This window comes from Aulostomus chinensis, chromosome 3, assembly GCF_037954235.1.
Source record: "Aulostomus chinensis isolate RoL2024-O1b breed Wild chromosome 3, RoL_Achi_v1.0, whole genome shotgun sequence".
NCBI lineage: Eukaryota > Metazoa > Chordata > Actinopteri > Syngnathiformes > Aulostomidae > Aulostomus > Aulostomus chinensis.
Window position 1 is genome coordinate 28185977 of NC_141322.1, and position 20086 is coordinate 28206062.

General features: G+C 45.6%; 1 protein-coding gene across 4 annotated transcripts in view; it reads right to left on the reverse strand.

Annotated features, from left to right (window-relative positions):
• Positions 1-20086, reverse strand: part of arhgef10la (Rho guanine nucleotide exchange factor (GEF) 10-like a) — a 116242-nt gene that overhangs the window by 60441 nt on the left and 35715 nt on the right. For all 4 annotated transcript variants that reach the window (XM_086200110.1, XM_086200107.1, XM_086200108.1 and 1 more), the window contains 5 exons: positions 18695-18865; positions 15422-15567; positions 13153-13325; positions 9555-9670; positions 8327-8454 (listed from right to left, as the gene is read on the reverse strand). In XM_086200110.1, coding sequence (XP_086056236.1) covers positions 8327-8454; positions 9555-9670; positions 13153-13325; positions 15422-15567; positions 18695-18865 — 734 coding nt within the window. The remainder of the gene's footprint in view (positions 1-8326; positions 8455-9554; positions 9671-13152; positions 13326-15421; positions 15568-18694; positions 18866-20086) is intronic.

Below are 20086 nucleotides of genomic sequence, written 5' to 3' on the forward strand. Positions count from 1 at the left end.
TGGTAGCTCACAGAACGACAGTGCCACGGTACTTTGCCAACAATAACAACAGTATCACGGCACAGCGGTTCTATGATCATCAATATATTGTAAGAAAATGAATCTCTTGTTATCTAAGGTTTGTTTGGGTAATGTGTCACAGTGCTGTGACATTTTAACACACGTGTACTACAAACTGTACTTGTCAGAATGGAATCAGCTCATCCTGCCAGCTGGTTTAGCGACAGGGTTATTATTATTTTTTCAGTACATGTGCATCGATACATACTGCTGGACAAAGTATCGCAATACACTGGGATATCAATAATCGTCTTCCCCCTGTTCATAAATCTAGTGGAAAAGCAGCCCTGACATTCACAGTCAATCCACGCCATCTGAGTAGAAACGTTCCAAAAAGTAAATTGCGTCTATGGGAAAACACGAGCAAGAGTGCTGTAGGAGTGGAGTGAGTAATTTAAGTTCCCACAGTTAAAACACACCAAATGCCGAACCACAATATCAAAATGAGCTGCAAAATCCCAGATCTCTCCAAGATCAAAGAGGTTTTAACATTTTCTCTCTGTGTTTAAATGAGAAAAATACTCAGAGGGTGCATAAAGAGGTTAACTCTGAACTCAGCTGGCATCCGACGTCAATTCAAAGTCAGGAAGATGTTGCACCTGAGGAGGAACGGATCTTAAATTTCACTTGAAAATGAAAACCTGGTTGACGTTAACGCTCAACATAAAACATCAAGGACAGAAAAGCGTCAACATTTGTCATTAAGCGGCGATTGTGACGTTAAGAAGACGCCGGCGTCTAAAAAAAGCCACTCCAAACCAACAAAACGCTGTCGCTGACGTACTGAGTTCATTAGACGCTGCCCTGAGATGGTGTTTGGTCCCCAGACGCCACCGCCCCCCCCACCCCCACATCCAACCAGATATCAACGTCCATCAGCGTGGACGGCCAGACAGGAGGAGGAGAGATGGAGAGACAAAAAAAAACCCATCCAAACTCGTCTCCTCGCTGCAACCTTCTACCAAAAAAACCTTACGTTTTCTTCAAAATTTTTCCTCCGTCAACTGGAAAGAAGTAACCTCTCTGTAAACGCTCTGCTCTTTCAAGGACATTTTGGAACTTCTCCTTTTTGTCGCTCTGTGAAATGAAAATGGTTGTGTGGTGGGCAGAGGCAGACTGTGAATGACAGCAGCAGACGCTGTCCGGATGTCTTGTACACGCCTGAAACCTCAGCCGCTGATGCTAACCCGTGCAAAGTGAGACTGGCAGCATCGACCCTGCGTCCCTGACTCAACTAGTGTGTGTTCATTAAGAGGGGCACTCTGTTGTCCAGATTGTTCAGGCTTTATTAGAACCACAACTAAGCTGTCTAACCACGGATGAGACATTTTTAAAGTACTAAGCAGCTTTCCAAACTAATGGCCCTGTCTTAGTCACCTGAACAACCCTTCCACAGCGACTCTGAAGCAATGAGAGAGTGCAGGCAACGGTGTGGAAAGCAGAGGAAGGGGGGGAGGGGAAGGTGAGAGGGGGAGGGTTCCAGGCACATAGAACACATTCAGACATCATTAGAAGGTAATTGAGTAAAGAACAGAACAGAGAGTGAAATTCTACGTCTGTCATACCTGCTGCTGCCCGCTGCAAATTCATTTTCATTTCCCAGAGCAAGAAGGAAAACGGCAGGCACACACATCCAGAGAGAGAATGAGCAGAATAAAGTAAGATCTCAAACTTCCTTGACATGCTGAAGAAGTGGATCTCTCACACAAAGGTGCAATTCAAATTCTTCTTTTTTCTTTTTTGCTTAAATATAGCAGAGGCAATTTGCTAAAAACGGAGGAGGAGACAGTGTGATGAGAATACAACTACGCACCTCGTTGGATACCTTAGGCAACACTTCATGCCCACAAGGCCTCAAACATGCGAAACCCAAGCACAGTCTCTGATCCCTCCCTCCTGCCTGGCTGATTGACAGCCGCAGTGCAGGTGTGGTGCACTGCCAGAATGGGGAACTAGGCTCGGGCACGCTGGCAGAAGGGAGGCGAGAGGTACGGAGAGTCAAAAGGGGAGGGGGGGCAGAAAGAGATGAGGGAGCAGAGCAAGGCGCCGGCGCAGCTGATTTATTGGAGCAGGTCAGGGCCAAAGTCCATGTGTGACACTAATGCACAAGGACGGGACAGATGTAGCAGTGAGTGCTGAGTGGCAGCCCGTCATGCACCTTCAGTTCACCTCCAGAGAAACAAACAAAGGCAAAGTCCACCCTGAGAGGACACCGACCAGTGTCGCAGCAAGAGTTTGTTTGACAAACTTGACAATCCAGTCCTCAAGAAGTGCGTGCAAGAACAGCTGCGTCAGTGTTTTACTACTCTCTGGTGCCTGGAAGACTCTGTTCCGTGCAATACAGATCAAAAAAGAATAATGGTGACATTCGTGCAAGAAGATGAAGGAGACGGGCTGCTTTGTCTTTTGGAATTATAAAGATATAGGTCTGCCTTCACACACTGAGTCCACAGAGTGACAACAAAAATGTATGTCTTGCAATGCAGCAGCAGAGAGTATCGGAGTCATGAGACCCGCGGGGACCAGACGGCTCCCATCAAGGTGTCTTGATGCACATTTTGAAGTATGGCATTAAAGCAGTTGATGGGAAGTGTGAAAACTTCCCCACACTTTGTACTTGTCACTTGACGATTAAATGGGAAAACCACTGCCGTGGGTGAATTCCAGTGGTTTATACAGAGTTGATGTGACCACTGCAGTGGCTCCAGGATTCACCCTGGGTGAACCAGGCCAAGACAGAGGGAGCAGAGGTTCTAGATCTAATAGGACTGACAATCACTCATTCAGCCAGCTTTTATATCAGCGCGCGCGTGCACACACACACACACACACACACACACACACACACACACACACACACACACACACGATGTCTGTACAGGAAGTTGAAGTGGAAAGTTGTTCATTAACAACTCAGAACCACTCTGTCCCTCGGAACATCTTTGGTTCACTTCGGCGATGATCTGAGGACTTTAGTTTCAAGATGTGAAACTGTTAGCTTTAGCGGGTTACATAACGATATCTGCAAAAACCTGAGGATCGCCTGGCAGAAGGACCTGGGGTGTAGAAACATTATCACATATTGGGAAATATATAAAGGCAGCTGGGGGCAAATTTACTCAGAATAGGTCAATACATAGGTTTTATTTTAGCCCTTCTAAGAGTCACAGAATGGGTTTGATGGCTAATCACCTATGTTGGAAATGCCAGACAGAAACGGAAACATTTCTGCACGCCATTTGGGAATGTAAGCCGGTTGATCCATTCTGGAAAAAGGCACTAGAATACAAAGGGAAGTGGGCGGGTTCAACACTTCCTGTATTGCCAAGATGATGCCAACTGGGAGACCAAACAGAAATGCCCAATTAATCAAAATAGGACCTTGCAGAGATAAAAGTGAGGGGGAGTAGTCACGGCTGCCCGAGTAATCCGCAGACTGCGGGAAAAGTACATCCTCTCCAGACAGGGGGAAAAAAAAGGATGGAATTAATGTTCGAGATGCTATCATATGAACACACGCTGGCTAAGATGGATGATGATGCTGAAACTTTACGAGGTCGTGGGACTGCTTACTCGCTTGAGACACGCTGATGATCTAATTGGCTGCGTTGATATCAGTATAAATGTTGAATATCTACTTTGCTTGTTTTGCATGTCGGTATTTCTCACAGGCCTTTAGGTGTCTTTTAATACTCTCTCTTTATATATGTTTTAGGAAATAAAAACTTTAATGATAAAGAAAAGAGTGAAACTGTCGTACCACCTCAGCCCTTTAACCATGTGCTGCCATCGAGGGAGTCACTAATAACGCTACACTCCAGCTTGTAATGCAAGTTAATGAACTTGTTTTCACCCGGGCTTGGCCTTCATACTGTTTATCACAACTTAATACCTGGTTGTCAGCATACCAGACCCGGCTGCTAAACCACAGCAGACCTCGTTTGAATCTGTCTGCTCAGCAATGTTATTACGTTCATTTTAAGTGCTTGCAGTGTTTAAAGTGAAGAAAGTTGCCTTCAGGCGGTGACCTGGTGTTACATTTACTGAATTATGTTTTGAATTTTCCGCACACGTTATGAGAAGTTAATGCAAAAACACACATTAATAACTTAGCAGGGGCCAAATGTCACACCCTGTTATCAACTTTGGGTTGGACAGTAGAGGCGCATTTACTGCTTCAGCCTTAGTTCCTTTGGAACAGTTTTGAATAGAGGCGGCATGGCTCAGGGGTAGAGGAGCAACCCAAGGATCGCTGGTTCGATCCTCACTTCCCCAGAGGACTGCGCTGAAGTGTCCTTGAGCAAGATATGTATGAGTCTGTATGTGTGTGTGTCCGTGTGTGTGTGTGTGTCCGTGTGTGTAAAAGGCTTTGAGTGCAACTAAGGAAGAAAATCACAATATAAACTTTCAGTAGTTCCAGTCGTCTCATATCTGAATTTTATAGTTTACTCAACTTATAACCTCTGTGGCCCTGGTTAGGATGTTGGTGCACCTCTGCTAGGCGTGTGACTTCCCATGAGCAGCACCCTCCATCAATGCAACGGTGCAAGCCAGAACTGGGTCGAATGCAGGCCGGTTCGTTAGACAGAACCAAGAAAACTCTGGAAAGGCACCAGTTCAACTCCATGTTTGAAAGCCAAGACAGCTACCGCTAAAAGTCGGTGCTTCACACCAGGAGTCTGCGGACTGGCAGGTGATGTCACACTGGCCATTACCTTGCACTTATAGAAAGGTTTCCGTACGTAAAGTCATCAGCGTGTGAAGATTTCATGAAGCACCACATCACTAAATCAGCTACTGATGTTGTTTAGACCTCTCCAGCAGCAGCACAAACTCTTCCACTGCAGTTGGCAAAAGAAAATGTAGAAGTTTACTGCACCTGCTGACTGACAGAGAGTCGAGGGCTGCAGTTACTCTCACTTGTGTCCAGGTGTGAACGTGTGAGGGGGAAAAAAAAAAAAAAAATCCAGCCAGCGGCCACTGACAATGGCGGGGCAGATGTGGGGGTGGAGTGCTTTTCACTTTCAATTATAGACTTTTGTACGGGAGAGTGTCCGATGTTAAAGGGACACTTTGCTGTCATTCATGGGAGCCGAGATAAGAAGAAAGAATCAATCGCGATGCAATCAGTCTGGAAAATACAGTAAGTGTGGATAGTTTGCCTTTAAAAGGGTAACAGAGACAGACTGCTGTTTTTTCCTCCCGTTGTCACATTGTTTCTCAGAGCTGTGAGCGCTCCAAATGAAATTCAATTCACCCCCATTGTTTTAAGGTTAATGCAAAAAATGAAGAGATGAATATCTCAATATCTAGACAGCTAGAATTAAAACTATCTGCAATGATTGATGTTATTCGAGGTGAACGAAAAATTACCTATTCCTGTAAATGTGAGACCAAAACCCTTGAAGTGGACTACCAGCATTTATCCATTGACAGCACAGCTCTTCTCAGATTCGTGCAGTCATATGAAAAAGCCCTCTTCTGTCCAGACACAAAGATAAGGTCATAAGGACTCTCCGGGGCCTCTGTGGGAGCATGTCTGTTTGGACAAGACTCTGTCAGAATGAACTGAGATTCAGCCAGGATCCATCAACACGGCTGCTCCTCCATATATGCCAGGTTATTGGAAAGGCAGGGAGGCAACAGAAACATTTGTTTAAACTATGAAATTTGAACTCGGTATCTATCGCTTGCCAGTATGGCCCATCTGTCTGTGCCTGTGGTTGCTCCAGCAGACACAGTAAAAGAGGATGTTAATGAACTCCTGTCACACGTAGGCTGGTGCCTTTGAGGCAGCAGTCAGGATTCTCTTCACGTACTCAGTCTGTTTGCAGTGTGGAGGCTGTGATGTGCTGCCTGACTACAGAGAGTCGCTCGCGGCCAGACAGGAGGGGACCAACTCAGTACAGGGGGTCCCTGCCGTGGTCCCACTCTCACCAGCAGAGCAAAGGCTCGCCTGAGTGTGTATGCGTGCGGGTGTGTGTTTCTGTCCCTTTATGTGTGTGCCTCTTTGTGTGAGATGCACGCTCGCCCGTGTGCAGGTGCATTTGTCAGAGGGCTCATGTGAATGCAGGTAGCGTGCACATGCAGACTCTGGAAACTCTGGTGTGCCCACTAGATTGTTACAGATTAGTAACAAAAAGGAGGATAACCAGTGCTTGTGTGTGTGTGTGTGTGTGTGTGTGTGTGTGTGTGTGTGTGTGTGTGTGTGTGTGTGTGTGCGTAATGTGTATACATCAGTGCAGGCGTGCTGATGTTGGTGCGAGAGGCAGAGTCAGTCCGCCTGCTGCTCTCCCCTGCAATCTGCCACGGCTGCACCCTGGGTAGTGTCAGAATGGTTTGAGCACCCACTGTGCCACCTGTCACCCCCAGCACCGAGACTCACTGCCGGTCCAGCCACCTGACACCTAAGCCCAGCCTCAATTAGATTGTTATCACACAAGCAGGATTGGCCCTGTTTCCCTAAAGGAGATTACTCTCTTTCAACTGACATTGTGATCTTTTACCTCTAAACACAAACTTTGTGGCCGACTCCAAGAATGCTCTCAGAGCAAAGTTTGCTCTACATTACCAAAGTGTTTATACAGATCCACATGCTGGACGTCTGTAGGGGTGGGAAATCTCCCCGTCATGGCAGTCGCTAATGACAGTATCACGAGAACTTAGCAAATAGGGTACCACTTGAAGGGGAATTCGGGGACTCTGACATCTGGCTCCATCAAACATCTGAGTAAGCAGATTGGCCCTGCAGGTCTGCTGTGACAGCCGACAAGGAAGCTGGGAGATGCAGGAGAAGTGATCTGCACAGCTCCGCTGCTCAAGCTGTCACTTTAGCTTGGCTTGGCACAGTTAGATTCTCCCCGGCTCTGAAGCATTAGGCCCACTCTTCTGGCTGCCACTGCCCTGTCGGCATCGAGCCAATAAGTCTTTCATGGGGGAGGTCAATCATCACTCTCACTCTGTTTCTTCTTCTCTTGCTCCTGCTTAGTCTGTCTCAGCAGGGCTCGGGCTTCTCTATCACAATCTCTCCCTCTCTCTTTTTGTCTTCCCCTGCCTTACTTATCCTCTCCCCACCAGCAGACACATCCAATCTGCCATTATTTCCATTCCTGTGCAGGACATAAAATTATTCATATGTTCTCTCCCCACTATATTTGTTTTCCCCTAAGAAGGTCACTCAGCCCACCAGGATCCACTTAGAGGTTTTAAGACAGCTCTTAAACGTTTTAAGTATAACAAGGCAAACTATGGATTCCCTTTTCATTTACTTTCGTTCCACTACTCCCTGAAAAGGTAACGCAGTGTAATTTGTGAGACGTCAGGACGTTTGCAGCTGTTGCTCAGGTGCCAAAAATCAGTCGTCTTTCGCAATACGTCGACGCATTTGCGGCTGAAGGGGGTTTGAGCTTAAACATAACCAACCACGGCCTTCTCACCTCAGTCTCCAAATGTTGCATTTTCCATAGAGAATAACCGGAGCGTCCAGCTTGATGCTCTCCGCAGGAGTTTGCACAATCACACTGGTCCCCTGTGCGTAACCTCATATACATCTCGGACGAATCGGTACCTGTGACTTCCCACAAGCCGTCAGTGAATGGAAGCTGAGTGTTTTCCCCTCAAAGCGTTTACTAGGGGTAGGTCATCACGCTCGACTCTCTTGCATCTTATGGCAGTTTACATTTTACACCTTTATGAGTGTTTTGAGTGCAATTTAAATTTCAGCCAACAGCCAGAGGACATGTTAAGATTGAACGCCATAAATCTTCGGCGATAAACATCATTGAGTTCAGGAAAGCAAAAAGTATATCTACCTAATTTAGTCCTGCCCAAAAAAAAAAAAAAAGAAGAAGAGTATTTTGCGGAGGCCATTTATTATTCCATTCAAGTACTGAAGAGAATGCATTACTTAACTCAGGTAATTACTTACTCATGACAGAATAAACTATGCTTCGCTTCTAATTTGCAAAAGGTCGGGGTGCCCTGTAGGACCACTGATCTAAATCCATGTAAAAAGTGTTATTGAAAGTAAATACAAAAAATAACTTTGAGATATTTTTAGGGGGTGCAAAGGGTCATGGGTACGCTTGTTTGAAATTCGCCCCAAGAGACGGCTCTTTCAAAATGCACAATCATGAACACGTTTTCTTGATCAGTGTTTAAAGTGCGTAGCAAATCTTTTTTACTCTTATTCATTTATGCACTCAAAAATCCAAAAATATATCACAGATTTCCATGACGCCACATCTGTATTTGCTGTAGTACTTACTTGTCTGGCCTGCCGGGTACCTGCAGCCGTAAGCGACATTTGTTAGCACTCTGGATCTGTTCTTCTTTGATACGAATAAGCCTCTGCAGAGCCAAACACCAGTCCTGGGCCACAGTGGTGTTAAGGTTCTTTGGTGAGGAAAAACACACAGTTAAAGCTCGTCTCTCAACTGCGTCTGGAGCAGACACGAGTGCATTAAGTGCACTACCCTGCAACGGACGTACTTACATATTGATATTCTTACACACAAAGGGAGAAACAACTCCTCATCCAGTCAAATAAAATTGCAGTGCCTTATTTGGAGCCACACGGTTGTGGCACTTTGAGTCTGTTCAATGTGATGTTGAATTTGCTCCAACACCAACATCAATTTTGCAGCAAACCCTCCAGTCAAATAGAATAAGATCAATTTTCAGAAGTCAGCGAGCTGTGTGCTTTGTCTGTTTGTTCGGCGGACAACATAACCGGGTGAGAAGCAGTGACTTAGCGCTGGGCCGATATCACTCCTCCTGAAGACACTGTGCTCATTAAGTGCACGGCAGCAACGGTGGTACCATTAGCCCGAGAGACTCTTTGTTGATTGCCGAGTATACCTCCCCGGCTGTGTTATGTGCTGTATGATCCTGTTAATGTGTTCGTGGAAGACTACTGGGGAGTGTCCTGATTTGAACACTGCAGGAGGTTCGCTGCTATTTTCTTTTGCAACATAGCAAATCTGACTTCTGCATTAAGCACATCGGAGGGAAGAGCACATTCCGAGCATCGTGGCAGCGTCGATGAAGAGACAGGTGAGTCTTCGTGCTTGGGAAGTAATGATTCACCAGCATTTGAGAATAGCGTTTAACAAGGTGCTCTTCAAGGAGGATAGCAGACGGATCCCTCATTCTAGCAATATCCATATTTTGGCCCCACTTCCCCTGTGAGGACATATATTTTCAGTCAATATCTTGAACTTACCGACTTAGACATCATTTACTTTCCAAAAAAAAAAAGAAAAAAACCTACTTGAAGAGAGAACAGTACTTTCAAAGTCAAACCGCAGTGGGTTTCTTTCACCGCTCAATTTGGATGAAGACTTTAAAAAGAACCCCCAGAGAAAAAGGCCTGTTTGTGTAGTGAAGTGATAAATGTAGTAAACTGAGTGGAGTCAGCTGTAAGTCTGACATCTTGAATTTTGTATCTTAGGCAGCCCAGCCACAATGACATTAGAACATGATGTAACATGTACCTGGTAGGTGCCCTGCAGGGTGCCCACCAGAAGAGTGACCTCCTCCACAACGGAGAGGTCGTGTTGCAGCTCCTGCAGCTCCTGGTAGAGTCGTGGAGGACCCAGGATGGCTTTGCCTGAGATGTGGGCAGCAAACACAGAGTTGAGGACACTCAGAAATATTGCACAGTCATAAAGAAGACCTGCAGGGCCACATACGCAGCCCGAGCGGCTCAGATATAACGACAGGAAGGTTGCAGGTTCATTGATTTATTATTTTTCTTAACACCAAAGAGATCATTTTTGGGAATTCTGTAACAATCCGCCATTATACACCATTAAAACAGCTACCAACGACTCTTTCGATTATTTATCAGTTTCTGTTCTATCAAATAAACAAATGAATCTTCATCCATGATAAGTTCTGTGTCATGGTTGTATCCCTCTATGATGTGTGTGTGTTGATGTTAGTAAAATTTACTAAAACGTGTGTTTCGTTTTATTAATATATTCAATAATAAATTTCAGCCGGTGACCAATCAGGATATCTTATAATCTGTCATGAAGTGTATGTGAAGTGGATGTTTGCGCCAGATGTAACGACATTGCCTCCAGGCATTCCTGAGCCGTCACGCTCGCGGATGTGAGGTCACACTGACCTTGACCTTTGACCTTAAACACCTTTTCAGTTCATGGGCGAGTCTAAGTGGCCGTTTGCGCCAGATTTGAAGGGCTTCCCTCTCGTCTGAAGCTTATTTAAGTAACACTAAACACGTTTGAACTCATTTTCATTACGGCGAAGGACACATCACGGAGGGGTGCGCCAGCGACGCAGTGTTTCTAATCTCTTGATATATTCATAAATCTGTTATTGTAAATATCCAATTCACAAGCAGTCTTTAATAGAACAATGAGCACACTGGAACGCTGTTGTATTTGATGCGGGAATAATCCCCCAGTTTATCCTTCCTATCAGGGAGAAAAATGAAGACAAAACCAGCCCTTATTCTGGGTAACGTTTATATTTCATGGCTTTTGCGAACCAACATGAAGCTTTGACGGTTGGCTATTAAAATCCAATATTTTCAACAGTGATCACAGTTGGAGACAGAGTTTTGCGTTTGTGTTTCCCCGCGACAAGGACAAAGACACAGACACAGAGATCTTTGTCTTGAGAAATCGTGAACTTAACCTACAGTAGCTTTCCTGTCAGTAGACGAATCATCCCACACTATAAACTCTAACTTTTCTGCCTGTGAACTCTGGGTTGTACACTGAGACAACAATAAAATCGCCTCAGAGATCTAGTAAAAGCACAGAAAGAAAAAATGTTGTTGTTTTTTTTTTTGCCAAAACTCCACAGGCACAGATTAAAAAAAAAGAGTGTGTAGATGGATCGATCTTCATTATTTGTGAAACTTCACCGAGTGCATTTATGAGTAAAATCTGATGGAGAAGCTGTAAATCCGAGATATGATGCCCTTTACTGGCCAAAGAAATGCAGGTGTCTTATTAGACACAAAATTCAGCATCGATTTGAGGCGCGCTACCTTCAAAGTCTGGCTCTCCTACTGCCACCAATCGATAGCTGTGTCTCCGCCTGTCCGAGCTCCCCTGGCCCACATCTCCCCAGCAGCCGGCTCCATGAGAAGTGCCTAATTAAATTCTGAAGGCAGATTTTGCTCCAGAGCTGTCCTGCACTGTCACTGCTGCCACGTAATAAAGTAACAGGAGATCTGAGCCAGTGGGCGGGCTTAGCGAGGCATGTACCTCTAAGGGGACCTGTCGCCTTTTGTCTATTCACGTGCATAAGTGGAGTCGGAGAGAAAAGCCGTGGGAGGAAAGAGAGTGAGGCAGGGAGAATGGTGGGCTGGCGATGTTCATTTAAAGAGCTTTATTGTACTATAGCTTTGGTGGTTTAATGGGATCTTTGACACAGGCAGCCAGTGACATCTGTCATCTGTGCAAGGAAATCAATAGGTGAAACATCTGAATATAAGGGGGGGGGGGGTATGAGTCGGGAGAACAGTGTCTTCCTCTCCTCTCCGGAGGGATTGCCTGGTCTCCGCACAGGTTCATTGAGTCCTCTGGAGGCCCTGCTGTTGGCTACGGACCAAGAGGTGAATGTGCTAAGTTGTAATCCAGCGTAATCCTGTGAAGCAGGATATGCTATTCACACTCAGAAATGGCCATCCACACTCTCCTCCAGGCATGCGGCTCGCTAGTGTGGAAGGCCGCAACCCACAGGGGTCCATCCCTGCTTTCTCTCCAATAAATTGGCAATCTAGCGCTCAGTTGTTGTGCCATTTATGCTAGCCAGTGTATTTTAAGACAATGCAGCTTCCATCGAACCTTCGTCTGATGCACAGCCAAAGCCCAGTTGTCCATATGTTACAAAAACACACTTCTAACAGCTGGTTAGAAGAGAAGCAGCAGAGAGAGAGGCTTAATGGGGGCTGAAGGTGAGATAAGGTAAAGGGGGGGGGGGGCATATACATGGGCATGCTCGCACTGACAAAGACCGTCAGATAAAAGGTACAGGCAGAGAGTAAAGGGGGAAAGCAGACCTGCATTTTCCTAAAGGGCAGATTTATTCAATATAGAAGGGCACAGGCGGCTGGCAGGGAATGAAAAATGTTTCAATTTTGAGCCTTTCTGAGAGAGCAAAAGATTTAGACTAGGAACCCCACTGAATGACATCATAGAGGATAGAAATATAAACAGATCGGACAGCCTGGATGAAAATTTGGCCCCACAGTCATTGAGGGGGGCTCTTTTGGCTAGACGTGATTAAGGTGACCGCACCACGGAAAAGGAAGAAGGAAGAAAATAAAAGTTAGAACCACAACAACCTCTGTGGGGTTTGACGTGCAGAGTTAGACACAGGTAAATCAAGAGAGAACCTGAAGTGATCCCGACGGCTCCTCGGAACGTCCTGAGCGTTCCCCACTGGAACAACAGTGAGAGAACTCTAAACGGAGGCTGCTAGCTGAGCATGACGTGTCACTTTGAACGTGAGAATCCGCGACTTTTAAAAAGCTTGTAGCAAAACACCCTGACGAGGCTCTTTATCTAACTTTACATACGGCAAGTTTATCTCATCAAGCTGTGCATACACGCGGGTTTTGTGAGGGGTGATGATGGAACCTGCGTTTCTACTACCAGTTTTTTATCTACTGCTACTGGCTCTCTAATTGGAGCTGGAAAGTGGTGGGGGTGGGGGGGGGGATAATCTCTGCAGATTGATGACTCCACTCTAGATGTGTTTGTGGTCTATCAGAGAGTGAAATGAGTCTGTGGGGATGCTGCTGCAGGGGGCTGTCTACCCCCTCATCTCTCTTCAAGATAAAACACCCCAGGCAGATGGGAACAAGTGACCGTCATCACTATCCTCCTCACAAACACATCCTCAATCAGAGTGACAAGCAGCACGGATGCATCTCCAGCCCTCCGTGGGACACTTGAGAACAGAAACAGATTAGCCTTGCTGAGTCAGAGGAAGGGGCTGAGACTAAAAGTCAGTCCAAGTGATGAGATTAATTTGAGGAAGACACATACGGGAGGGCAGAGAGATGGGTCTCCCTTTATATTTCTTCATTTTTTTAAATTTTTTTTTTACCTGACGAGTTGGTGCTACTCTGCCGTTTGGCTCCGCTCTGTTGGAAGAGGGTGTCTTTGTTTTGAGAGCCCTCCTGCCCCACCTCCACGACCTGCACCTGCTGCAAGGGTGCACTCCACTTCATGGTGTACTTGGGGCCGACGGGGACCAGGCTGCTGATATCAGGAGACCCCCTGAAGAGATGACAATGAATTAGAGAAGGGAGAAATACTGTCCCACAATCCTCCACACTCAAAAGCAGAGGCGCTAGTGAGCACATTAAAGGGTACAAATGATTCTGCATCCATCAGCTCACTTTTTGCGCTCTCTGTTCGTCAAACGTTTCACTTCCGGCCTCTTGAAGACCGATATTGTAAAACTGAACATACAGAACCTCCGTTTGTTGAAGTGCCTCTGACAATCAGTCCAGCTGCAGTTTCCATTCACGTTTGTCAGACTCAGCAGGTCCAGACTTGAATGAATCAAAAACACCTCCGCTGGTGTCGTCTCACTCTCACTTGAGCAGCAGAGGGCGGTTGTTTTATTGTTTTTTTCAGAACATTGTGAAGCCACATGGATGTTTACCTTCAACCTTTTGGATTGGATGTAAATTCATATACACACACATATATATATACACACACATATACATATATGTATAGTGAATTTACACTATATAGGTGAAGAGTTAATCCCAGAGACACTGTGTAGTTATGGTGACCTTGACCTTTGAACCCCAAAATCTTTTCAGCTGACCCTTGAGACGGAGCGGAGGTTTGTGTGAGCTTTGAAGAATTTTCCTCCTGGTGACGTCACCTTCATCTGAGGAGACAATTTTATTACCCTGGAAGGAGCGTGAGAAGAGTTAGTGACCGGAGGAATACTTGGACTTGCTGAACAGGGAGCAGGCAACATGCCTCTTAAAAGACTCTGTTGAAGTCCTGGAGGACTAAAGGGACCCTGCTCACAGTTTCCCCCTGAGACTTTAGCGTGTGTAAGAACCTTTTAACTGGTTCTTGGAGACACTCTTGCTCCCCCCTGTGCTATTAACACATCAGCACATTGTTGTTGATAATAATGTTTTGGTCAGAGTTTTGCTTTTTTTGTCGTTGCTTGTCATGTGTCGCTATGGCCTCATGTTCTCTTAATTTCCCTGCGTGCACACGTGACGTAAAAATAAACAGGATGACCGATAAAAACATGAACAACAAAATAAGACCTTGCCCTTTGACCATTCTAGAGTCAAAGTGGATGTTTGTGCTAAACTGAGGAAAGTTCCTCAAGGCGTTCCTGTGGTATTCTGTCAAACAGAATGAGACAAATATCACGTTCATGTGGGGTGACGGCGACCTTCACTTTGACCTTTGACCACCAAAATCTGTTCAGTTCGTCCTTGAGTCTCGGTGGACGTTTGAAGAAACCCCCTAGAGGAGTTCCTGACATATCACAAGAGTGGGAGGGACCTACGGATGGATGGACATACGCCGCCTCCCCACAGCTCCAAGGAGGAACACCCTGAGAGACGCTCTCTCCCATCCCACGTCTTCCTGCCATCACTGCACCCACCCCTCAGGCAAGGCTCTCCCTCACGAAGAAGACTCACGAACTGTATCATCACCCATGTTCCTCGCCAAAATTGTACCCCTGGTTGTGAGAAGAGCTCATTACTATTCATGTATTCCTGTAATCATGCAGACAATCAACATTGTGATCGGTTTGTCAAGATACTGGAGGGCAGACAAAGTCAACTTTGGGACACTTGAGTTGAATGATACATGGAGTGATAATTACTTTGAAGGCTGAAAAGGGGGGGCTTCAAGTGACATGTGTGACAGGCGCTCTGAAAAATATACAAAATCCCTCTCCTCTTTACTTCTTGTCACAGGGAGAGAGAGGGAGAGAGAAAAAGAGAGGGAGGGAGGGGAGAGATGTGATCAACGGGTCTGTCACAGAAGATAAATTGGACAGAAACCAAAAAATGTTCTATGTCAGTAATCTAAGACTCCTGTAGCTGTAGTTAGGCATTCTACCATTTGTTTAAAGCTGATAAAGCTCTTGCAAACCCAGATAGCACTCAAAACCCTCGCAGCTATTTCTCTATACTTTGCAGTTTGCCAAAATATCCTTGCAAAAACCGAGGGCTTCACACTGGAGCCCTGCACCACCTCATAGCAGACGTCTCCCAACAATGCAGTTTAGCAGACTCTCCCTTCAAAACGTACAACTTCATACTGAAGCGACATATCATGAGCACATTAGCGAAGCTTTTTTTGTTGCGAGAGAGACTTACTTGACATTTATGTTGGCGCAGATGAGTACATCATCAAAGAGGAAGACCTTTCTCTCCTTTGACTTCAGGACTTGTCCCCGCTCGCCGTATACTGTCTCAATGAGCGTCTCACAAAGGACCAGTGACCCCTGCTCCAAGTTGAGTTGCTAAAAGGGACACAGCAGTCAGATCAGAGGCGGAGGGAGACAGCATCACAAAGAGACCAGTCCTCCAGAGTTCAATGCCTGGAGGACACACAAGTCAGACGGGTAGAGGCACATGTCCCGGCAGGGATTAGCAACACATTCATGCTGCTGAAGGTTATATAATACATGTATATGTATACTCTGATGACACATTCACACACATCTAGACTGCTTCTGAAACAATCCCTGTATTCTCTTATCATTAGTGCACAGCTGCTATACAGTTGAGTCTGATAATATCATACATACGACAGAACTCCTACATACGGTATCAAAATGCGCTAAAATTTAAAAAATTATATGAAGCATAATTCAGAAAATGACGCCCTGGGTAACTGACAATCGTACACATTCCCAAGTTTATTAGTTTCAGGGCTCTGGTGCCATTTTTGGCGATTAATATTATTGGTAAACTGCTTTCATAAGCTATGGTTTCCATGGTTTTTTAATATCTACATTTGATGGATCATTGCAAAACAGATAGTGGCTGATATCTGCATTTTAAACTGTGTTAGCTCCTAATATTCGTACCAGCATCAGCCTCATTAATCCAGTATCTATCGAGCTCTAGTGAAGTGATGGTTTGGTTCACTGAGGTTCATCATTTTGGATGATGAATTACATTGTTAGACTATTAATTCTCCTGCTCATCGTTCCTCGTAAATAACTGGGAATACTGCAGGCACCACTGGTGATTTCCACTATTCACACATGAGGCTCCATTCTGGAACATTTCACCTTTCCACAAGTGCACCGCGATGCTGGGCAAGATGGCCTCCAGAGGGTGGTGACACGCCAAGATACCCGCTTTAATAGACAAAACAGCCTTCCAGGTATATTCGCTATCGTGTCAGGGTTTTACGGGGAAGCAGGACCCAAATGCAGACAGCAGTCAAGGGGAGTGCAACAAAAAGGTGTTTTTTTTTTTCAAAAAGGCAAGGTAAAACACGAGGAGTTCAAAGTCCAATGGAAGGGAATACGAAGTATCAACAAGAAGGGTCAACGGGCCTTAGTCCTGGATGAATTCAAAGTAAAGACAAAATTTAGTTTTACACAAAACTCACAACCGGGAACTGAAGGGAAACGCGGAGGAGCAGGGAACACGACGAGACTGACAAAGACAATGAGACAAGAGGGGAAACACAGAGGTTGAATACACGAAGAAACCAGACACGGGTGAGACACAGGACTTAACCACAGCAGGAAACACACAGGAAGACAAGACCTGAACTTAACAATAAAACTGGAACTGAAGACAGACCAAGACAAAAGGGAGCGCACAGGAAGACAGGACACTAACCACAACATCAAACAGGAAATCAAGGAGGTCCTTAGGTGGGAATTTGTGGCGGTGCCGATTTCCCATAACAATCAAAACATAATAACTCACACATGGACCCTTCTAGAAAAGGTGCTCCGAGACTACTGGGAAAGGCTGCACATGTGAATGAGGCTGTCAGCAAAGTCTGAGAACAGCATTTGCTAAATAAATAAATAAATAAATAATCATAAATGAATATATTTTTCGGCCGATAAATCAATATTGGAACTTTCTGCCCATAATCGGTGTCTGCGTCTGGCTGAAACGTCCCACCGATGGGTCGGGCCCTTCTTTGCGCGCGTGTTTGTCGTGATGCGAGAACTGAAGGACAACTTGTGTGAGATCATTCTTGGTCTGTGCAGCAGCAAATTGCTGTCCTCCATTGTGCTTCCACACACTTCAAACAGGTTGAACTTATGAGCACTGCAGCACGCAAGACTTTCAATGAGGCAACTATACATTTAATGCATAAACATTTGTGCTGAATGCACACTTTTACACACACACACACACACACACACACACAGGCAGTTAAAGACTCCAATAACAGATACAATTTATACAAGAGAAAGTAGCAACAAAATGATTTTTATCACATTGTCCAGCTTCTTTTATGTGCACCTAAATCAATACTTCTAGTTTTATGACTAGTGTGAGGAAAAGTCCAAGTGCTTCCTAATAATTTGATACTCCCGTCTATTCAAAATACACACATCTTAGCCGATAATAAATCACCAGTGTGTCTCCTCTACAACCTGCAGTGCAGTAATGCATCTGACTGTAGTTGGTAGAAGTGGTTGTCCAATCTGCTGGAAATCTTCAGCTGCGTTTGGCTGTCGTTCTGATAGCACACAGAATGAGTCATTAGTCTGACTGGGACTGCTGTTTGATGGCCACAAAACTGTATCGCTCCCTCAAGAGGTTGGCTGCCATACGAATAAACTCTTAAAGTCTTCAAACATCAATAGGCACCCAGGGCACGAGATAGCGTGAGTGCGCTTGTGTGTGTGTGTGTGTGTGTGTGTGCGTACGTGAAATAGATTCTCACTCACATTGTTATCTATCCTATCCTGGCAACTTTGAGGCAAAGAATGAATATTTCATTGGCTGGTTATGGGGGCAATAGAAGAGACTGTTTCCTTTTCTGCAGTGTCACTGCAGCAAATGGAATTCTGTGTGGAATGTAGGAGATTGGCCGAATCAGCTCATCTCAGAGTCCTGGAAAGCAAGGGCTGATAGAGAGAAATAAAGAGAGGGGGAGGTGAGAGCGAGAGGAAGACAGAGGAAGATGTGGTCACACTAGAGAACTGGGAGAAGAGAGTTTAAGTGGAGGGAGAGTGCGAGCAAGAGCAAGAGAACAGACAGAAGGGAGAGGGAGAGTGACAGGGTGAAAGAGATAGCTCTTACAGTTTCCAATTAGATGTCTCATTTACCCTCTAATTCCCCTTATTCAGAGCAACATTCGGTCAGATCTGCAGCACTGTAATTTCACTGGAATAATGGAGAGGCAACCCCTCTGCCATTGCATTCGGTACCATTTACGCATGATTATGGGCATCCTTTCTGGGAAATCATTTCTCTAAATAAAATGCCTCCCTGGATTAATGCGTGGGAAAGTGATAGACGTGATTGCCGTATACTAGTTTAATTTATTGGTGTTTGCCTCACAGTTGTAATGCCGCAGAGGATTTAAAGACACAGGGTTCACATTTGATTTGATTCGGCATACGTGCGCGTGCGAGACGGATTGCATTTGTGGCTCCTCACCTTACTGAGCAGACGATCGCTCACGCTGCGGGCGAGTTGTTGAGTCTCTGCAATCTGGTCGGCGACTCGCTTCTGTTCATTCAGCTTCTCAGCCAGCATCTCCAGCTCGGTCAGGGCGAGCTGTAGGGGCAAGCGATCCACGTGGCCTTTGGGTGTATTCTTAAGCATGTCCTGGAAAAAGGTCAGAAGGAAAGTTCCCAGTAATAACACAGTATGAGATTTGAATGGTTCAGTTGTGTCTCCAAAAATGTCACAGTGCGTGGTATTACCCAATTATTAATATTATCAGTGAAAAGGAGCCTGAGAGTACAGCTGAAATGGCGCCCTAACCGCTCCATCGTGATGAATTTCAGAGAGCAAAGGGGATAAAAAGGTTGGAAAGTATGTTGAGGGGAAATTTGAAATTTGGAGCACAGAGCAGTGGGCCTTTCCTGAGCGTGTACACGCAGAGCGTCAGGCCAGACCCCACAGGTATAGAGACGGGTGGCATTATCCTGCAGGCCAACAGACAAAGTCCATCTTGCGCTCTGCTTAGATGCTAAAGCAGCCAGAGATCTGAAAAACTCTCCTCAGCATGAATATTTGATTTAGTGGGCTGACAACAGGTATCAAAGGGGAAGAGAACAGGGTTGAAGGTGGAAAACAGACAGAAACACTGACGGACAGCTAACTAGAGGATCTTTGCCATAAACATATGGACCACTAAAAACTGAAGATTGATGGTATGGATTGGTATATGTTGTCATGAGCATGCATGGTCTTTGCAACTTTGCATAAAAAAATAAGGGGTGGAGCAGTGGTCAGCACTGTCGCCCCCCAGCAAGAAGGTTCTGGGTTCGAGCCCCGGCTGGAGCACGGGGTCTCTCTGTGTGAGTCTCCATGTTCTCCCTGTTCCTGCGTGGGTTCTCTCTGGTACTCCAGCTTCCTCCCACAGTCCAAAGACATCAAGAGGGGACCAGGTTAATCCAGACTCTAAACTGACTGTAAGCATGACTGTGAGAGCCAATGGTTGTCTGTCTCTATGTGTTGGCCCTGTGATGGACTGGTGACCTGTCCAGGGTGAACCCCGCCTCTCGCCTGAAGGCTGCTAGGATAGGCTCCACCCCCCACCCCCCGCGACCCTTAACAGGATAAGAGGTAGAAAATGGATGGATGGATGGAAAAAAATAAGAGAAAGAAGTTGATTTTGCTGAACAAGTGACCAAGAATCTGAGCTAAAGCGGTTGCACTTTAACAGCCGTCACCGGTGTTGTCCACAGCGAACTCACAAAAACCACTTTTTAAATTCGGACGGATCAAAGTCTTTCTAAGGATGGACCCTGTAGCTTCCATTATTTGTTGTGCGTCGATGACCTTGCGCTTTTCAGATGCACCTCAGCAGCTCAAGCTGGA